The 18,816-nt window shown below is 35.1% G+C and overlaps 2 protein-coding genes across 2 annotated transcripts; one reads left to right on the top strand and one right to left on the bottom strand.

Annotated features, from left to right (window-relative positions):
- The first annotated feature begins 3,614 nt into the window (after positions 1 to 3,614).
- On the top strand, positions 3,615 to 8,466 carry LOC149742623 (chymotrypsin B-like). Its single transcript, XM_089891004.1, has 6 exons — positions 3,615 to 3,990; positions 4,048 to 4,204; positions 5,362 to 5,465; positions 5,665 to 5,826; positions 6,690 to 6,835; positions 6,889 to 8,466. The coding sequence occupies exons 1-6, from the start codon at positions 3,909 to 3,911 to the stop codon at positions 7,207 to 7,209; spliced, it is 972 nt and encodes a 323-aa protein (XP_089747130.1). The 5' UTR covers positions 3,615 to 3,908; the 3' UTR covers positions 7,210 to 8,466.
- A 639-nt stretch (positions 8,467 to 9,105) lies between these two features.
- Positions 9,106 to 18,687, bottom strand: LOC149742622 (uncharacterized). The gene is made up of 15 exons (XM_089890991.1): positions 17,315 to 18,687; positions 16,873 to 17,031; positions 16,371 to 16,604; positions 15,654 to 15,811; positions 15,383 to 15,584; positions 13,676 to 13,772; positions 13,486 to 13,615; positions 13,361 to 13,423; positions 12,741 to 12,823; positions 12,156 to 12,610; positions 11,922 to 12,044; positions 11,706 to 11,797; positions 11,131 to 11,254; positions 10,774 to 10,929; positions 9,106 to 10,588 (listed from the first exon to the last, which is right to left on the bottom strand). Exons 1-15 carry the CDS (start codon positions 17,480 to 17,482, stop codon positions 10,421 to 10,423), a joined length of 2,412 nt encoding a protein of 803 aa, XP_089747117.1. The 5' UTR covers positions 17,483 to 18,687; the 3' UTR covers positions 9,106 to 10,420.
- Between the last annotated feature and the right edge of the window lie 129 nt (positions 18,688 to 18,816).

Below are 18,816 nucleotides of genomic sequence, written 5' to 3'. Positions count from 1 at the left end.
ATGATCTACTGTCACTGCTTATATCACCAGAAGTATCTTTATTGTCAACATCAACATGCACCACTGGCTTTGATGGCCTATTCTCTATCTTGACCAATGCTGAAGCTGTTATCATTTTGCTACTTTTGATTTTTTCCTCAATATTTTCTTTACAGCAAAAGCTTCCAATCCCCGGTTGAGGGTTGTTCTGTTTCCTTCGTAATTTGAAACTTTCCAGACAAAATCGTCGCGGTTTCATTATGACATCATAATCATTTTTGTCCTTCTTCATATATTTCAAGTCAACTTTACTTGACAGTTCTTTCTCTTTGTTGTTGTTTTTACGACACTTAAAAACTTGTGTCATGCATTTTATTGGTGGGGATTTTAAGTTTCTTCTTAATTGCTTTAGAAATTGATTTTTAGAATCCAATTTCTTTTTTACTTTTTGTTTATTTCTCATGACTGAAATGTGATACACTTTCTTTTTAGTATATTAACAATAACAATATCTAAAAAATATATAATCTGCTTTTTATTAATGATAAATATGTCCATCCATTATAATTTCACGATATACTACCTAATCACCTAGTTTAAGCAACTACTAGTGACTTGTGCAAACAAATGGTGAAAAATCAAAGGGAATTCAAAACAGACAACAACAAAGTGCAATAAAAAACAACCGCCAGAGAGCGCTGGGTTTATTTATTATTTTTGTGGGGAGTTGAAAGACTCCAACAAATACACGTTTTCGCACATATTTTGTACAAATCGAAAAAGTTAAAATTAACTGAAAGTAAAAACTAGCTGAAAATTAAAACGTAAATGTGGGGGGAAATGATACACAAAGTTAAAATATTTTTAAATTAATAGGATTCTGCAACATGTATAGTAAACCTAATAAAATTAACCGGGTATATGATAATTTCTTTGCCATGTAAACTTTCTATATTTACACTACTACACTGCAGTTACAGAATAGATGGTGTTGTTTAATAAACTTGGACTGGTATATTGAAGTAAGCCATCAACGATTTGTTGATCTTGGATGTGGACCACCCGCTGTTTAAGTTGATTCTTTCCAACCTCGCTATAAATGAATGTTATCGAATATCGATGAGGTTTACAATGAAACGATGGGGTAAACTTTTATTTAACATACGAGCACTTGCTTCTACTTTGTACAGGGCGGCACCTAAACACATTCTGTACCCAACATTTAAAACGGTGCGACTTTTGCTGGAGTAGACAAGATGAACGGAAGATTCGTTAACAGTGATGTTCAAAACGAAAACACGTAATAATGAAACTAACTATCACTGCAGGCTCCCAACGTCACGGTTTATCCTGCATGTTATAAGTGGAGTGGGGAAGACGGGACACACTTATCCTCCTGTTCGTATTTTAAACATTTAACAACGGTCTATAGGAGTCGTGGGGATACGGTTTTATGTTTCTTTGAATGTTCTTTGTTTACTACCAAATGAAACGAGATAGAATGAAAAGGTGTTCTATCATTCCCCGCACCTACCATAAATTTAGTGAATGAAACAAATATTGTAACTGACAGCAGTACAACTATTCGGAGTAAAAAAATGGTATTCATATTTTGCCTTTGATTTTCACATTGCATCTAACCTGTATGCGGGTCGCAAATGTAGTTAAGGCGTGCCAACAAAATATATCATTTCAACGGTAATTGCGGTTTCCATCACAACGCAGGCGAACACAACGCTTGTTATTTTCATTATTATTTGGTTGGCTGACACCCCACTGTGTTTTACTTGATATTGCATTCGTCCCATCATTCCACTTTAATCCGGTTTTACTCGGGTTGATTTGAGCCAAGCCAATGTAGAAATACAAACCTCGACCTTTGTAAAAACATAAATTAGCAATGTGGTTATTAAACCCCTCATACATTGCAGCTTAAATGTGGACCAACGAAACAGAAGGGTATTTATTTTTACGCCTAAATGCTTTTTATTAGTCAGTGTTTAGATAAATTGAACCATAAACTGATACGTTTTCTTGGAACTGTATTATTATTCAGAAAAAAATACATGACAAAAATTACTCCGAGTGAATATTTGCGTGCACATCAGTCACGATGGTGTTTTGCTTATAAAACCACGTGCTTTGTTCCAGTCAAATGCTATTCAGTCAAAATTTAATGAATAGTAAACATGCAAGATGTAACATGGAACAAACAGTAAGGAGCATACATATGTATATATCCATTTAAAACATATAGTATATAAAGAGCACATATTGCCCAATATTTCCAAACTCAAAATGTATGTTTTTTGGGTGGTACCACGAACTTATAGTATCATCATACCTTTATTAATTAACATCACTTTAAAGAAATATAATAAAACACAACAGAAGTTATTTATCGACTCGATTGAAATTTACAAAGCAAAGCAGTTTATTTCGCTACTTCCAAACTTCATATAATACTGTGAAATTTGTTTTATGTGTTAGGATTCCCGATACAGTACGATGGGGGAAGATGGGACACTTTTTAACTCTATTTTCTCGTCCCATTTAGTAGTAAACAAAGAACATTCAAAGAAATATGAAACTATGTCCTCATGACTCTCATAGACCGTTGTTAATTGTTAAAAACACAATCAGAATATCTGGGTATTATGTGCTAAAGGTGTCCCATCTTCCCCCACCCTACTATATAATTTAATTGTAATTAAGCAAAGTATAATCTCTTACAACCATCACGAAACATGCTTTACTTCTGCATACAACCTTCAGGTTTCCTTTTGTCTGAGCAGTTTGCACGCATGTGTCTCATATGATGGACTTTGATTACTCATTCCAAGAAATTCCCTCCTCGCGCGAATGAAACTTGAAGAATGCGTAATCAAATTAACTTGTACAGTAGGGTCTTCTTAAACGGGCAGAATAACATGGTATCGCACTCTGCAGTGGCGACTGATTAACATGTTCTTGTAACGAATGTTTAGCATGTCGGATTTTACAAGCTGATTTCTATGTAAAGCACTGAAAATCGCAACAGCGTTTCTCATATTTATCGATTCTCACGCAAACTTCCCTAATCGTTATTTAACAACTTAACGAGTCGTTAAGCGATAACTGTTAAGACCCGCAAAAAAATAAGCCAGCCGAAATGTCTCTATCAAGATTATGCAGCTTCGATTGCTACATAGCGATGCGCTGTGAAAAGTCACGCGAATATGACCTATTGCTATAATCGGCTTAAGAGAAAATAAATCTGAGTTGTCGATCTGACCAAATTTGCGGGTTTAGATTTTATTTAAGTACAAAATGAGTGTCCCGTTAATTTTACACTAGCAAGTTCATGTTACGGCCTTTAACGCTGCGGCTATTTCTCCATTTATAGCTCCTGTGAATATAGAAAGCAATTAACTGTTGCCAACGTGATGCTTATCTTTATTTTAATGTATTTGTCGATAAGCAACACTTAACTGGTATTTTGTCCGTACGTCAAATCTTCATTCCATTCCACCCCAAGGGCGATGCCGTGGATGGTACGGACAGCACGCATTGTGCGTATAAGATAAAAGATGCGAACAATTCGTTTGATAGTCGTATATGAAATCTTCATCGATTACGCATCAAGACTAGTCACAGCTTGGTTAAACACCTGAGGTATAAGTACTTACGCACGCAGCATTAATTCGGTAATTGCTTAGAGCGCTCAACAGTCGACCAAAATTTCCAAGAAAACATGGACGTATATTTTGATTTTTGTAAACTAATCCAAAATTGGTAATTTTGTCCGGGCGTGAGTAAAAATATAAGAGAGCCAATGTCAGCAAAAGACTAAATGATAACATACTTGAACAGTATAGTGTTAGTACCGAATTTAAAACTTTAAATGCCATATATTCAGAACTGGTTTTTAGAAAGTTTAAATCGTTAAAATGCAAAAGGTTACGTTTATTTTCGTGAGTTTGCTCGTCACTTACAGCTGTTTAAGAAGTACGGCCACCCACGCAAATATAAGTATGCAAGATACATTATATAAATTAACTTTATAATTTAAACAATCTTTTCCGCAAGTTCTTAAAATTGTTGGAGGCAGAACTGCTCGTCAAACAGACTGGCCGTGGCAAGCGACACTGATTATCACAAAACCCTTTGGCCTTCCGAAACGAATGGTATGCGGTGGAACGCTGGTTAATCCATTCTGGGTGCTAACTGCTGCCCATTGTGTCAGGTGGGTTAACTACTTTATTGTTGGGTCTTGATTTATTGCTGTGTAGGAATATCTATCACAATTGATTAATAGTTGCATTGCATACCATTTTTTATGCGCTACAAAATTTTGTTAAGGCCCGATACGAGGCGTTACCATAATATTTTCACTGTAAAACCACAAATATAAGCAATTGCGGTAACGCCATTTTAAATATTTAGGAGGTGGGCGTTTTGTCCAAACAGTTTCGCGTGCCATAATCAAGTTGCGCTTTAGCCGTACTAACAAATGCGTTGTTCATTCTGCATTTAAATTGAAATAAATTGAGTTTTGTATAATAACAGAGTTGGCTAGAATTTTAGTTGGTATGATAACACTAATGAAGTTTGGAACAACCAAAAGGTTAAACCAACCCTGGGATTACGTTGCGGTTTTAAATCAAAATAAACTGAAGCGTATATGTGTGCATATAATTCTCCCATATATACCACGCGTTCTCACTATACACATCTCACTTATTGGACAGAAATTCGCAAACTGGCGGGGCGAGATGGTACATTTCAAAAACCTTTTTTCGTTTTTTTTTAAATATAAGTAAATAAACTAAAATACTATTGTAAGCTTTGGAAATCACATGTTTTAAATTCGTTTCCTTGCTGCACTGCTATAGGTTTTAAAAGGTGACTACACGTTTAAAAAGTTAGTATTTTTCTAACATTATTTGGCATTAAAACATGAAACGTTACAACTTGTACCCCAGTTTCAAAATGAGCATCTTATTATTATGCTGTCTTCAGCAACTGAGAAAATGTTGTGTTCATTTGACACTGAATTTTAATACCTAATAACCGTTATCGCCTTTTCTTCGGTCGTGAGAATATTGTAGAATAGTACGGTGAATAGCAGCACATAGTACTGTTTTTCGTCTATTATAAAATGGGGACTCATGCAAAAAGGTTTTAAAAAAGCAAACTAGCCCTATGTCCCAATCTACCTCGCCCTACTTATCAGCAAAACATATGTTGCTACTATGTTAAAAAATAAAGCACTTTTTTACCTTACTGCTCTTTAATTATAGTATTTTTAAAGGGTTCATGTTACGGCTCAAGTAAGTTTGAATTCATCTGAAGTCACCTTACCACAAAACAGACGTATTTTTAACGACATATTTATTTCAGAGAATACAGGGCAATAACCGTAACGTTTAACACGTTTAATAGAACAAGCCAGCGAAACCACCAAGTTGCTGATGTTCAGACACATCCGTGTTACGACCCTACAAGTAAATATTACATAGTAAATATGACCATATTCATAGACTGTAAATATATTGATATCGTGAAGCTGAACGAAACAGACTGCGCGAATAGAGCGATGGCCTCGATAAGGGGACCGCCTGCTTGACCAAAGTTCAAAATAAATAATAGCGGTCCTTCAATGACTCTATTCAGAACTTAAACTGGCTGTATTTATTTCATTAGATCCACGACAAAGTGTAAACTTGGCTTTAGTGAGATTAAGGTACCCAGAACCGCTGTCCAGTGTGGTGTGCCTCGACGAAACTGTCCTTCAGCGGGATTGGGTTGTATTAAGAGGTGGTGGTACCTTGCGTGAATGTATTGCTACAGGATATGGATTGTTAGGTAAATAATATATAAAATAAAGTGTTTGGATATCGGTTTTACTTATACATGCTGAAGCATTCGATATAAACTTGGTTTAACTGCCACGCTTTTTAACATTTCCTTTAAGTTGTTTATACTCGTGTTTTTAACAATTGTTGTGTTGTTATTATCTAATTCATTTCTTTCTTGTTTTACTTAATTTAATCTTTGTATTATTGGTAAAGACGTTATGTTTTGTTTACTGTGGCTTCCCGCGGTAATAAACGTCTCACAGCAAATTATTTTAAGTATCGGCGTGGCTATATTTTATATATGTCGCATTTGCATAACTTAACATATAGTGGAGTGGGGGAAGATGAGACACTTAAGCGCATATTGCCAAACATTACCAATCAACATACATGACGGCTTTTGATGATTAGTAAAATCAAATTGTACGAAATATTCAAGTTTTTTTTATGAAGCTATGAAACTAGTTTAATCGTTCACACTCGCAAACTACAAAATGTTATCGGCTTTGCTATGATTAAGCTAGTATTCAAACTTAGCACCTTATTATTTCGCATTTTCACCTGTTTAAAAATATTGTGTTTCTTTAACATATTATTTTAATACTAAACAAGTTTTCGGTTTTAACGCGCTCTTTAAGTCGTTATAATACTGTCGAATAAATCTGTAACATTATTTTTCTGATTATCATTAAATGGGGGCCTGTAAAACGAAATCTAAAAAAAATAGTTTTGTCTGACCAAGTGTCCTATTATATTACCCCGCCATATTGTACAAAATGACTAACGTGATCTTAACAAAAAAGACGATAAACAGAAAGGAAAAATACAATAGAAAAAAGTTGATCTAGTTATATGAATTTTTTTTTCCAGCTTGGAATAGTACACAGATGTCCACCACCCTTCAAGAAGTTTTATTTCCATTCGTGTCCAAAAGACGTTGCGAAACGTTTTATTTGGACCAAATATCTGACGATAAAATTTGCAGCTATGGTGCGCATGGGAGGGACACGTGTAATGTGAGTCTTATGTGTTAATACATAACGCTGATATTAAAATCACGTTTTTATAGGGTGACGTCGGAGGACCATTGGTGTGTCCATTAAGAACAACTCAAAATATTTGTAGAGGATATTACCTCGTTGGTGTGGTACATGGAGGTCGGGAGCCTTGTGGCTTAACCGGTGTTCCAACAGTATACACGGCTGTTGGTCCAAACCTTCAATGGGTAAAACTGATCATTAACGAGTACGGAGGTACCATAGATGCTACACGACTAATATCTTGTAGTGGAAGAGCTACCCCCAAAAGCACTCGGCCATCTGCTCTGGATGTTTTTGGCTTGCATTTTTTACCAGAAGCCACAGAAAGTACAAACACCACGTCCACATAAAATTGCTCTGTATTTGATTTTGATAAATAATACTAGCACAACAATTATTAAACTTCTTTGTTACAATACATCTTACGTATTAAGTTATTTCTGTCGTTGATTTGTCATATCAACCAAAAACGTTTAAAACATTCCACTATATTGTTACAGTTTAACCATAGTGTACTGAAGTGTCATTTTCAGTATACTTAGAGTTTAACAAAATAATGCAATCTGTCGTATTTAAATGTACATTTACTATTTATTTAAATGTAGTTTGATTAATTGTCAATCATCAAGTTTCCCTGTACAGTAAAGAAGCTTTGCATTTTCTTAGTAAACAAGAGAGCACAGCTCTAATAAATGGAAACGAATTATTATAACTTGATATATATAAGGACTTAAACCAAAAAAACAGTTAAACCAGCATGCTTCAATTTTTTAGGCGTTATTGCTTATATAAACATAAATTGCTCGGTGTATAACTTGGCATTGTTTATAATATCTATGCACTGTTTAGATAAAAGTAATGTTTCGTGACCAATAGTTTGAGCGTTAAGGTGTAAATAAGCCACATTCCTTAAATATTTCGAACCAAAACATCACGTAATGGTTTCCACGACCATATCTTCGACTTCATTTTGGCAGCGCATCAGAACAACGCTGATATTGTGTTTGAACTTTATGAGTGTGTGATAATGATACCACTGACCTTTTATAAACCACACACCGAACAGGTTGAATTATATACAATAGTCTCTTTGCTGTATAAACAGTCATTGGGTACGTTAGTGCCGATATACAGTAGGGTGGGGGGAAGATGTGACACCTTTAGCACCCAATATCCAAATATCCTGATCGTGTTTTAAACAATTAACAACGGTCTATGGAAGTCGCGAGGATACGGTTTTATAATCCTTTAAATGTTCTTTGTTTACTACTAAATGGGGCGGTGTCCCATCTTTCCCAACACCACTATATAATAGTAAGATGTTCATTTTGAATGCTTGTTGAATCATATTGAAACTGCTGATATTTTATAGTTTGCGAGTTTGAACCACTAATCCAGTATAGTACTTTAATAAAATAGGCTGAGAATGGAATACGCACCTATCATATTCAAGCTATATCACGGGTATTCTCTGTTTGACATTCGGTTTTAATCGTTTTGTCATTTCATAAGAAGTTTTTATCTTCTTCTGGCAACAGGTTCGGCGCCGTGGTAAAGTAGTTGGCGCGCCTGCCTGTAACCCAGAAGTAATGGGTACAAGCCTCGTTGCTGCTACCATTGTGGACGTATGTGTCCTTGGGCAAGACACTTATCGGCATTTGCTCCAACGCAGTGGTCACTAATGGGTTGTCCATTTTATCATCCATACATGGAAAAATTCAAAAAAATAATCATCCACAAAGTAACATACATGGTAACTTATAAGCTGGCACGAGGTGTATCTACACCCGTGTTATAACGACTGTCGTTTTCCGGCCACGCGAGGATGAAGAAAGTTACATTCATTCAGGTCGAAAATATACGTCATTTAATTTATAAGTATGTCAAAAGTTTAAGCCGCTTCTAACGAAACTAATGTAAACTTGCTCACCGTTCGATGTCATTCCAACATCTTGCTGTTTCATCAGTTCGGCATTACCTCCATGGAAACTGAGACATTTCTTACGAAATTAAAAAATATTGCCAACTGAGATTGTATATAAAATAAATACATTAACCTCGCCGTACCCTCTAGCGAGTCTAGCCCAAAGGTTATGGGTAGCTCTACGCTGAACATACACTTAACTACTATTGATCCAACCCACTAGTGGCCCCAAGCACTGTCTAAATTGCCAAAAGTAAAACAAGTTCTAGATCACCACAGCCAAATAAGCTTTCTTACACGAACTCAAAAACATAAGAAAACCTTCAAGAATTGATGAATTTAATTAAGTTGTGTCCAGTACATGTTTTCTAAACAACGTACATACAACATTAGTAATCAGCAGTAATATATTAACAAATAACAATGATATATCACAGATGTTTTTGAATGAGGTATGGAAATAAATACTTCAGATGATGGAAATCAAATCTGATTCCATAGCATAGCACCTGGAGTGAATCTGTGGCAAATAAAACACTCACTATGACACAAAATGAAGGTATTTGTAACATTTAGGAACTTACATCTCAAGATATTATTTTGGTCATATGTGGCATGACTGTATTAATACGGGGCGAACGTTGCACCAAGTTGTATGGCACAAAATTTGCTGTTACATAGGTGGTGTTTTTAACATGTTTGTCTAAACTACTGTATCTATGCTTTCCCTACTTGGAGGTAAAGATTTCTTGTTAAGAGGTATAGTATTGCATGAGGTGCCTACAACATACATGGTTGAAAAACTAACAAAACACCTGAAAACACCATCATAAAATAAAATTACAATAGCTTCAAGTTGACCGTCAAGTGGTTAGTAGGAAAAATAAGAGATATAAACTGTCAACGTGAAAGAGATGTAAATAAAACAACATGGAGGTATGAGGGTGATAAGAAAATTCGCAGAAACAAAGTGTTAGAATATTGAAAGAAAAATGTTTGAATGTACAAATCATGTAAATGATGCTTTAACAATATTGTTGAAGGCACACATTGCAACCAGGAACCATTTTAAACTATAGATGTTCTATTACTTTTTTGGTTAAAATAATAACAGCCAACAGATCTAAGAAGTAAAGCAGTGCACAACTTATTAAATTGGTTCGTACACGACTTTCTTCTTATCGTTTTAAAATCATGAACACAGGTGGAACAACAGGGAACAACACAAACTGAACTAGATGTGTGTATCATACAACGTTTAAAATCAATAAAATATTGAAAGCTTTTAAAGGAGTATTTTTGCTGCTTTAATGAAGAGTTGTCCCAATATTAAAGGCAGTAAATAAGGGAGATTGTGTCTCATTAGAAAATTATTCATTCTGAGAACAGAGTATGAGGTATTTGGTGCTATCTATTGCTTTGTACATATTTAAAAGAAAAGCAAAACAGTGCTGTTGCTGTTTAAACAACATAAAAACACTGCCCTGATCTTACTGTACAGTATATTGCAGTGCAAATGTTAAAAGATATACAAAACAATAATTATGCGCAACGTATTACATTGGAGCAGAATTCAGATAATTGTGGCACATTTAATTAATATCATAGGAACAAGACTTTGTAATTCAAGAAAACTTTTATGTGACGTCAACCACTTCTTCACTGGAGGGCGATCTCTTGCACACGGATGATGATGTTAATGATTGCAAACTTTTCCGATTACACAGATTAAGTGATGGCTTTCTGAAGCTATTTTCATGAGATATCTTACCAGAATCAAGGATCATGTTGGAAAGATGGCCGTCCTGGAAAATTAAATTAAATGTTTACTCGTTAAACAAGTTGCACTTAACACAGATAAAAGATGTCACCAACCAACCAAAATCATGCATAAAAAATTGTTACAGAATTTACATGGCCACCATGCAAACTTATACAGTTTTAAAACATAGCTTTTTAATCTTTGCAACACAAAACGATTTTGACTCACCATTAGAAAGGGAAGTCTTCCATGCAATCCATCAACCATTTGTTGAAGTTTTGCCTCAGCTTGGATTCGTTTTTCCCGTTCTGTTTGTAACTCAACATGAAGCACAGCAGCAACTTTTTCTTGATCTTTAACTTGTTTTTGAATTGTGTCCAAAACCTTAAGGTAGAATACAAAGGTAAAGCAAGAGACTCATTTGACTGCATGTTGCTGACACATTCACTAATTATTAAACTAAAAAATATTAGGCGTTTCATGAATTTCTAAACCATATATGTTGTATTAAAAACTTTCTATTCTGCAAACAGATGTTCCAGGTTAAACTCCATAAAAACTAATCAAGGTATATTATTGATTTACCGAAGTTTTAATGACATTCACATCATCTTCACTACTAGTGGATTTCATTTTCAATTCATCAACTTGTTTCCATATGTCAGCCAACATTTTGTTCACATCTTGTATTCGCATATCATGCTCATGTCTGCATATGATCATATGTAATACATGTTAAATGTTTATACAAAGAATATAAGCAAAAAAATCAAAATCAAAATATACCAAGGCATAATGTTTCAGTTTGGTTTAAACTTTTAGTCAAATAGGTATTCTGAAACAATAAATATGTATGCTTATACATGAAAGTAAGCAACCAAAATAGATAAAACAGGACATAGTATTGGAACTTGGTTCAGGGTTTTAGTTAAATAAGTAGTCTAAAAATAAGAAATATGTATTTCAATATTTTAACAACTTTCATTCTAACAAACCCAATATTTACGCGTATCATTTGTATGCATCCGTACATAATATCAGTGATATACCAATATCCTTTTTTTATAAAATGCTAATTTACAAAACTGATGCACAAAACCTCATGTTTACAACTCTAAACCTAAAAACATTGTATTAACATCAAGGTTTCAAGCCCATACCTCATAGCGTCCATCTCTTGCTGCATTTCATTCCTCGCATCCGTTGCTTCTTCTAATCTTCGCTTTTTTAAAGCTTTAACTTGTTCCAACTCCTGTATATGAAAAAATCTTAATTGAACTTGAACATTAAAGAATTGCAGGCAGAATTTTGAATCAAAATAAAAAAATACACTTTCATTCTAACAACATTGCAAACTAACAGTTCAAGTCACATACCGCTTCCAAATCTCGTTTTACTCTTGCTTGAATATCCAATTTCTCTTCAAAACGCGATTTCATCTTTACAAGTTCATGAACTATCAGCTGCTTGTCTGATTCCTTCTCCAACAATGACTGAAGCTATTTTTTTAAAACACTTGGTCAATAAAACCATGTTACCGATAACACGAACAAACCATACCAAATAAATATGCAATTTCTGGTAAAAAAACATGAACACTTGATATTTACCATCCGTATATCTTGAGTGCCAGATGCGCTGAGAATATGAGAAGAAGAATCAAATGACCACTTGTAGTGCTGGCGAGTTGCATCCAACGGAACAACACATGGTTGAGTTGGTGTGGGAGGAATGACATTGTGTTGGCTGGATTTGTTTTCTTTTTCCAAATCCACTGAGGTATTTCTGTGCTGACCAGAGGAAGATAGTTCTAGCATAGCAGATGCTGCAGCCACAGCATTGCTCATCGCAACAAGAGGAGGAACAGAATCCAACGTATGCACAGGAGATGTGTGTTGGTCGTTTATTCCCGCTATTGATGAAACAAATTGCTTTGAATCTTCATGTTGGTTGCTTGATGTTGTAATCACTGATGACGGATGTTTCTGGACACATTTGGGTGAAGATGTCGTAATATTATTTGATCTTTCTTTTTCTGGGGATGGTTGTTTTATAGGTGTGAGATCTGCAATACATAAATAAGTCACCAACCTATGTAACCTATGGTATATAGGAGTGTAATAAGTTAAATAAGAAAGAAGGATAGAAGGACATAAAGGTGTGGCAGCTATTAAAATAAGGAACATATATGTCACCTTCACATTTTGTAGTAACAGGTGATACGGGTTGACGTAATTTCTCTTTTATTTTTCCTTCTTCTGATTCACTTCTCCTTTTCCTTAAATATTAATTTAAATTAATGGACATTACATTGCCATTAGGTATTTATTTTTAGACAGACAAGCTGTTGTTTTCAATACGACAAAAGTTGGTAAACTTTTCTAAAGTTTGTTAAACAGAAATAAATTTATCAAACTGCTTTAATGGCACTTTGGCAACAACTATTTTTAAAAGGCCAATGAGTAATTCCATACTTTAAAGCAGACAAAATAACTTTTACAACTTCCATTCTCTCATAAGCCATGAGACTATGAGTGAACCCACGCTGTGTGACGGAAGGTTTTTTCTCTGTTTGGCAACGAGTAAAGCTCGCAATTTATAATGGTTTGGGAGTGCGTTAAAGCAGACAGAACAGCTAAGGTTGTCTGGTTTGCACAACGCGAGTGTATAGAGCAGACAAACGACTCGCACGCCTCACTCTCTTATATGTCTCACTACGAGCGAACGGAAAATACGCTGCGGTAGGAAATCGACCTGCCTTGGACCAAGGTTGCCATGTAGGGAACATAGAATGTGAACAAAAATTCAGTTTTACCTGTCTGGTTCTTTTTTCTGTAAGGTCTTCGGCGACATTATTTCAGGGTCGGGTAAAGATCTTCTACAACACAAATAAAGAAATGTATTGAATATACAAAACTAAATTGTGTCAAAACAACTAACCGGTTACGGATAACTGGAAGCAAGGCGTTGGTAAGAGCTTCTTGGTGACGTGAAAATTCCGAGACATGAGTTGTTGTGTGACCGAGGGCCGAATGCCACGGTTTAAAAGCGGATCTCATATTAAACGGCACTGCGAATGGCATTCAATATTAATAGGAACGAAAAGGCGAGAGTAGCGTTAGGAACTTACGTCCGTAACACATCGGTGGTGGTGGGGAGAGAAAGAGAGACTCCTCCACTTTTTCCTCTTTCATTCTCTTTTTGACAGGAGATGCCGCGAACTCGGGCTGAGATAAAACAGGGAAAATGAACTTCGAATTGTTTCGCGATAAGAGCAAATATTAAGAACTTAAACCACAGAAATCGAAAAGTAAAATATAAATGTCCACTTTAAACAAACTACACATGGAACTTTTGTTGACTGTTTCGTTTGCATTTATGTTAAAGTTTATGTGTAGATTTTTAAGTAAGCGCGCGGCCCCAATAATAATTAGTGTGGATAAAGTGCAAACCTACTACATTAACATCGTAGGATGTTTAAGTTTCAGTTTATTTCAATAGTTTGCTATAATAGATACGAAAGTAGATGAGCAGTGGGTAAGCTAAAGCAGGAGGTCGCTTGTTTGTCCAAGCCGTCTACCCGGTTCAAGGGGCGTCTCGAGTCTCGACAGCACGCTCAACTTCAATAGGCGGAAGGCCTGTTCAGCCCGCAGGGACAATGGATTGTTAAAATCGACGAGCGAAGGCATTACCGCGGATCGCGGCGCGCACAAAAGAGAGAGAGGCGGTATCCTTATCCAAGAGAAAAACACGCAAGAATTTTATTTTATCTTATATAATATTTAACCTAACAAAACCAGAGGCGCCGTTTCTTTTTTTGACATTTAAAACGTTGTTTTGTACACAATGCGACGCAGGCAGGCGAAATGCCTTCTATATTATGAACGCTTAAAACGATTGCGCGGAAGCATACGGAGCTATATTTAATCTGCTTGCTGTCTAGCCGATTGACTACACTGCGACCATATGTAGAAATCATTACAACCAATGACGTTTTTTTCCAGTTCCAACAAAGGAGGTAGTTTAAACCTGTGTGGTTAATTTAAAAAACCGCCAGCCTTTAACATAGGTTGAAAAAAGAATTTAGAAGCACCAGGTATTGTTGAATGGTATCAATGTTACCAATATTTTTAAACCAATTGACCATAACTGGACAGGCCACAAACAAAATAAATCAACAATTGTCATGTATGAACTTTTTGCATTTCATGTTCATACTTTGCAACAATAATCCATCAATTTATTAATTCAAGCCAGGATTGTAAAGAGACAATTAATTAAATATGACAAGTAATCTTGCAGAATGCGTCAGACTTTAACTTTAGATGATATGAAGTTTCCTGTGGCATCTATCACGCTAGCACTATGTTGAAGAAAATAAACCTTAGTACACGGAAATCAGAATGCCAAGTGGGTTCGCGCATGGGAATACCCGCATGAACCACGATGACTTGATGTCTCGCACGTTTTTATGGCGTTGATGGTAAAAATGGATGAAGGAAATACTGTGATCTATGACTAATAACGTGCGAAGAAAACATTAAAGGGAAGCAGACATTATGTTTTAAAACATTTTCACGATTAAATGATTGTTTCATATGAACGTCTTCTGATTCAAATAAAGGACTTAAATAAAAATTCTTTTGTGTTTAGTTAAAAATATTTTTATTCTCAGTTATGTTACAATTGCTGGTCCAGGATACGGTTTGATATTTAATGTTGTAAATAAAATACGTCAAACAAACTCTTAGTGTTTTTTAATAGCAACAAAATATAAAATACATATAAAGCTTTATACATTGTACAATAAAAAACCCATTATTTCATATACACTTACTTGTTTTCTTTTAAGCGAAGAATGTAAACTTGGTGTATTAAACCCGAATGGGGAATTACTGAAGTTGAACTTTGCTTTTAGAGATTTTAACAGATTCTCTAAATCGTTTTGCTTTCCTGACTCTTTATCTTTGGGAACCAATAAATAATTCCTCCAGTTTTCAGGATCAAATCCCCAATGACAAGTATGTTTCTCTAAACCTCTGGATAATGAATTCATGTTATGAATGGTCATATAAATATAACACACAAACATAAAAAATGGAAACAACCTGTGGGAATGTGAAACAAATCTTGCTGGTGAGAATGAGATGCGACAATCCAAGCAAGAAACACACGGAGAATCAGGAGACAAATAAAACTCTGGGTAAAAAATTCCGTCTCCACGACCAAAACATTCATGGTATACACGTATTCCTTTGATATCACACTGTAATAAATGGTTAAAAAGGTAAATTATATATGTATATATATATATATATATATATATATATATATATTTATACATAGTCTTTTTATTTTTGTTTTACTCATTTTATTTCCAAACACTTCAATAAATAAAACATTAAAACAGTGCACAGTTACTTTCGAACACGTTGTGGAAATATAGAATATAATATAGAGAGAGAGAGATTTTATGATATAGATATTGGCCTATGTAAGATATTAAATAAACAATATATTGCTGACATGCCATCAACTGCATTATATTATTATTATCCTTAGGAACTACATGTACCAATGATGTCAAAACAAACCATATCTCTGAATGTCACAGGAACCATACAGTGGGAAGGAAGCTGCAGAAATGTCTCATATGGAAATAGTATGAGCAGATTTATCAGGAAAAACAAACTATTTTTGAAGCGCAGCACTAAAATCAAACTGGCAAAAAGACCCACAAGTTCATGTTAGATATATCCCCTATATATTATATATACATAGAACATAGGTATATTGGTTTAATTGCCAAAATGTACAACAGATACCTTGGTAAGGTCTGGTTTCGAATTTAGACCACATTCCACACCAAGGGCAGAAACCAGTCTTTCAGCATCAGTTTTTGTAATAAGGCCACATTGGGTTGTGTTAAATGGAAGAATTCCTAAAACTTTTAATATTTCAAGTTGATCTGGTGAGCATCTACTGCAGTAAATGTGTAACTCAGCACATGTTCGATTGATCTCAGAGATGCTGAATTCTCGCAAAACTGAGGTCAGAATCTGATCAATAAATAAAACTATTGGTCAGTAAGTTAACATGTGTCTAGTTAGCATTTCCTTAATGCAAGTAAATAACATATTGCCTACTGTATTAGGTAAAGAATACTCTATAGTAGTAAACTAAAAAGGGTAGGTTATGCTGTTTCCAAATGCACAAATATAATATTTAAAAATGTAGATATTATAATACTGAGATATTTTTGAGGCAACAACTTTTAGAAAACAATAAAACATTATCCACATAATATGACATATATTAAATAAGTACCTGAGGTAAACAGAGACGCTTTTCGCCGCCAACAATAAAACAAGAAATGCGTTCTCCTGCTAGAATAGTTTCTGATCTTTGTGTTGATGTATCATTTGGCATGAGTAAAGGTATTTGTATCAGAGGTGGGGGTGGAATCGGTGGTGATTGTTTATTTTCCTGAATGGAAACGATGATTTTTACGAAATTTAGAAGTAAAATTTTCAGTTTGCCAATTTGGAATTTATTTTGTTGAGATTTAATGGAGAGATCAATACCATCAATCTTACATAAGCGTGATGATCTTCCAAATCATAGAAGTTGCAATGTTTTCATAAGAAAAAAAATAGTATTACAAGAGTAGACTATTCATACATGATCATGCTTAAAATGTACTGCAAATGGTTTATATTAAACAGGATCTCATTAATTTATGAACACTAATGTTTCAAAATGCACAAACCTTAAACCACAGTTGAGCAGCTAAAGCAGAATAACTACTAGGTCCACTTAAACTATCAGCACTGCTGAGTTGGTAGCAGTTCAAAGTTGTTTTCAAGCTTTCCGAATAGGTCTTTCTTCGTAAGTTATCCATGGCAGCATTGATTTGAATGTTAGCGGCACCGTACATTAGCAGAATGAGTAAGATACTGTTCTTGTTATGTTAGTTTACAAAACATGTTCTACTACCTTGACAAACTTCTGGATATTAATCATTAACAATGAGAGCGAGGAGTAAAACATTCATTGCGTAAAAGCTAATTTCTAAATCAAGGAAAGTTTGGTTTTATTGATTATAACTTGTTTTTATAACCATCAAATATTATGATTTGTACATCGTAATAAGTAAGTATTGTATCTGCTAACTGGTGCACACACATGACACATGCTTGTATAGTTTCACATTATAGTTGTTTAGATTAATTTATGTCATTAACTCTTACAGGCCAAAGTTAAACTTAAAAACTAAACTTACAACTATTCATAACAACAACAAAAAACAAACACAAGTAGCAAAGTATTGTAGTAAATACTATTATACTTAAAAGTGCGGTCGTAACATTTTCGAATTTTCAATAAATAAATAAATCCAAACGATTTTAGTCACTGCGAATCATTAGACGCCTGCAACGCTATACCATTAACTAAACCCTTGTAGCAGCAATAAGGAGGTGTTTACGCACTCGATGTATCCTATCACACCACGTTACACACAACCTTTCCACTGCCAGCACGCAAGGGCTAACTATGAGGTTTCACTCACTCTTGTGTTAGAGAACGATGGAATTAACATGAGACAGTGAGAAGGTGTGTGCCTACTATGCGTGCACGACAACTTTGTGTGATCGCGTGGCTTCGCTAGCACCGTCTAGACGTTGTTGTCGGCCAGCCTCAGTGGGGACGGCGGCTCTTCCTTTTGACTACGTATACCCCCGAACATTTGGTAACGTACTCACTGCCTGAATCAATCCAACAGTGTTTTCTGGCGAACCTAAGAGACTGTTATAAGAGACCAAACCCAGAGACTGTTATAAGAGACCAAACCCATCTAAATCTTTGCATTCCCGACTGGTAAATTTTTGTACCACCAGCATTATAGTTGTGTAAAAACGACGATCCTCTACTGCATCTTACCATGTAAAAACTACCACCGAGACAGAAATCATTCGTTTGTTGCGCTTGCCTATTTTGCGATGGGTATTATACTAACTTTGGTTATCCCTAGTGCACCAAAAGCATAACGTTTTCAGACCCCAAGCACAACACCCTTGCTCTGCAAATGACACCAAAAGGAGAACGTAGTCGACACCGGACGTCAAAGCCAGTTTGCTTGTACAAAATTTGATATCAAAGGCCAGATCAAACACTATCAAAAGGAATAGTTTTAAAATTACATAAGTCATAAACAATGGAATTTACATTTTACCAACAATGTACGACTGGTTCTGCAGCAGTTGTTATATC

Source organism: Ciona robusta, chromosome 1, assembly GCF_009617815.1.
Source record: "Ciona robusta chromosome 1, ASM961781v2".
NCBI classification, from domain to species: Eukaryota; Metazoa; Chordata; class Ascidiacea; order Phlebobranchia; family Cionidae; genus Ciona; species Ciona robusta.
Note: the sequence above shows the minus strand (reverse complement) of the source record. Positions and strands in the feature narration are given on the sequence as shown.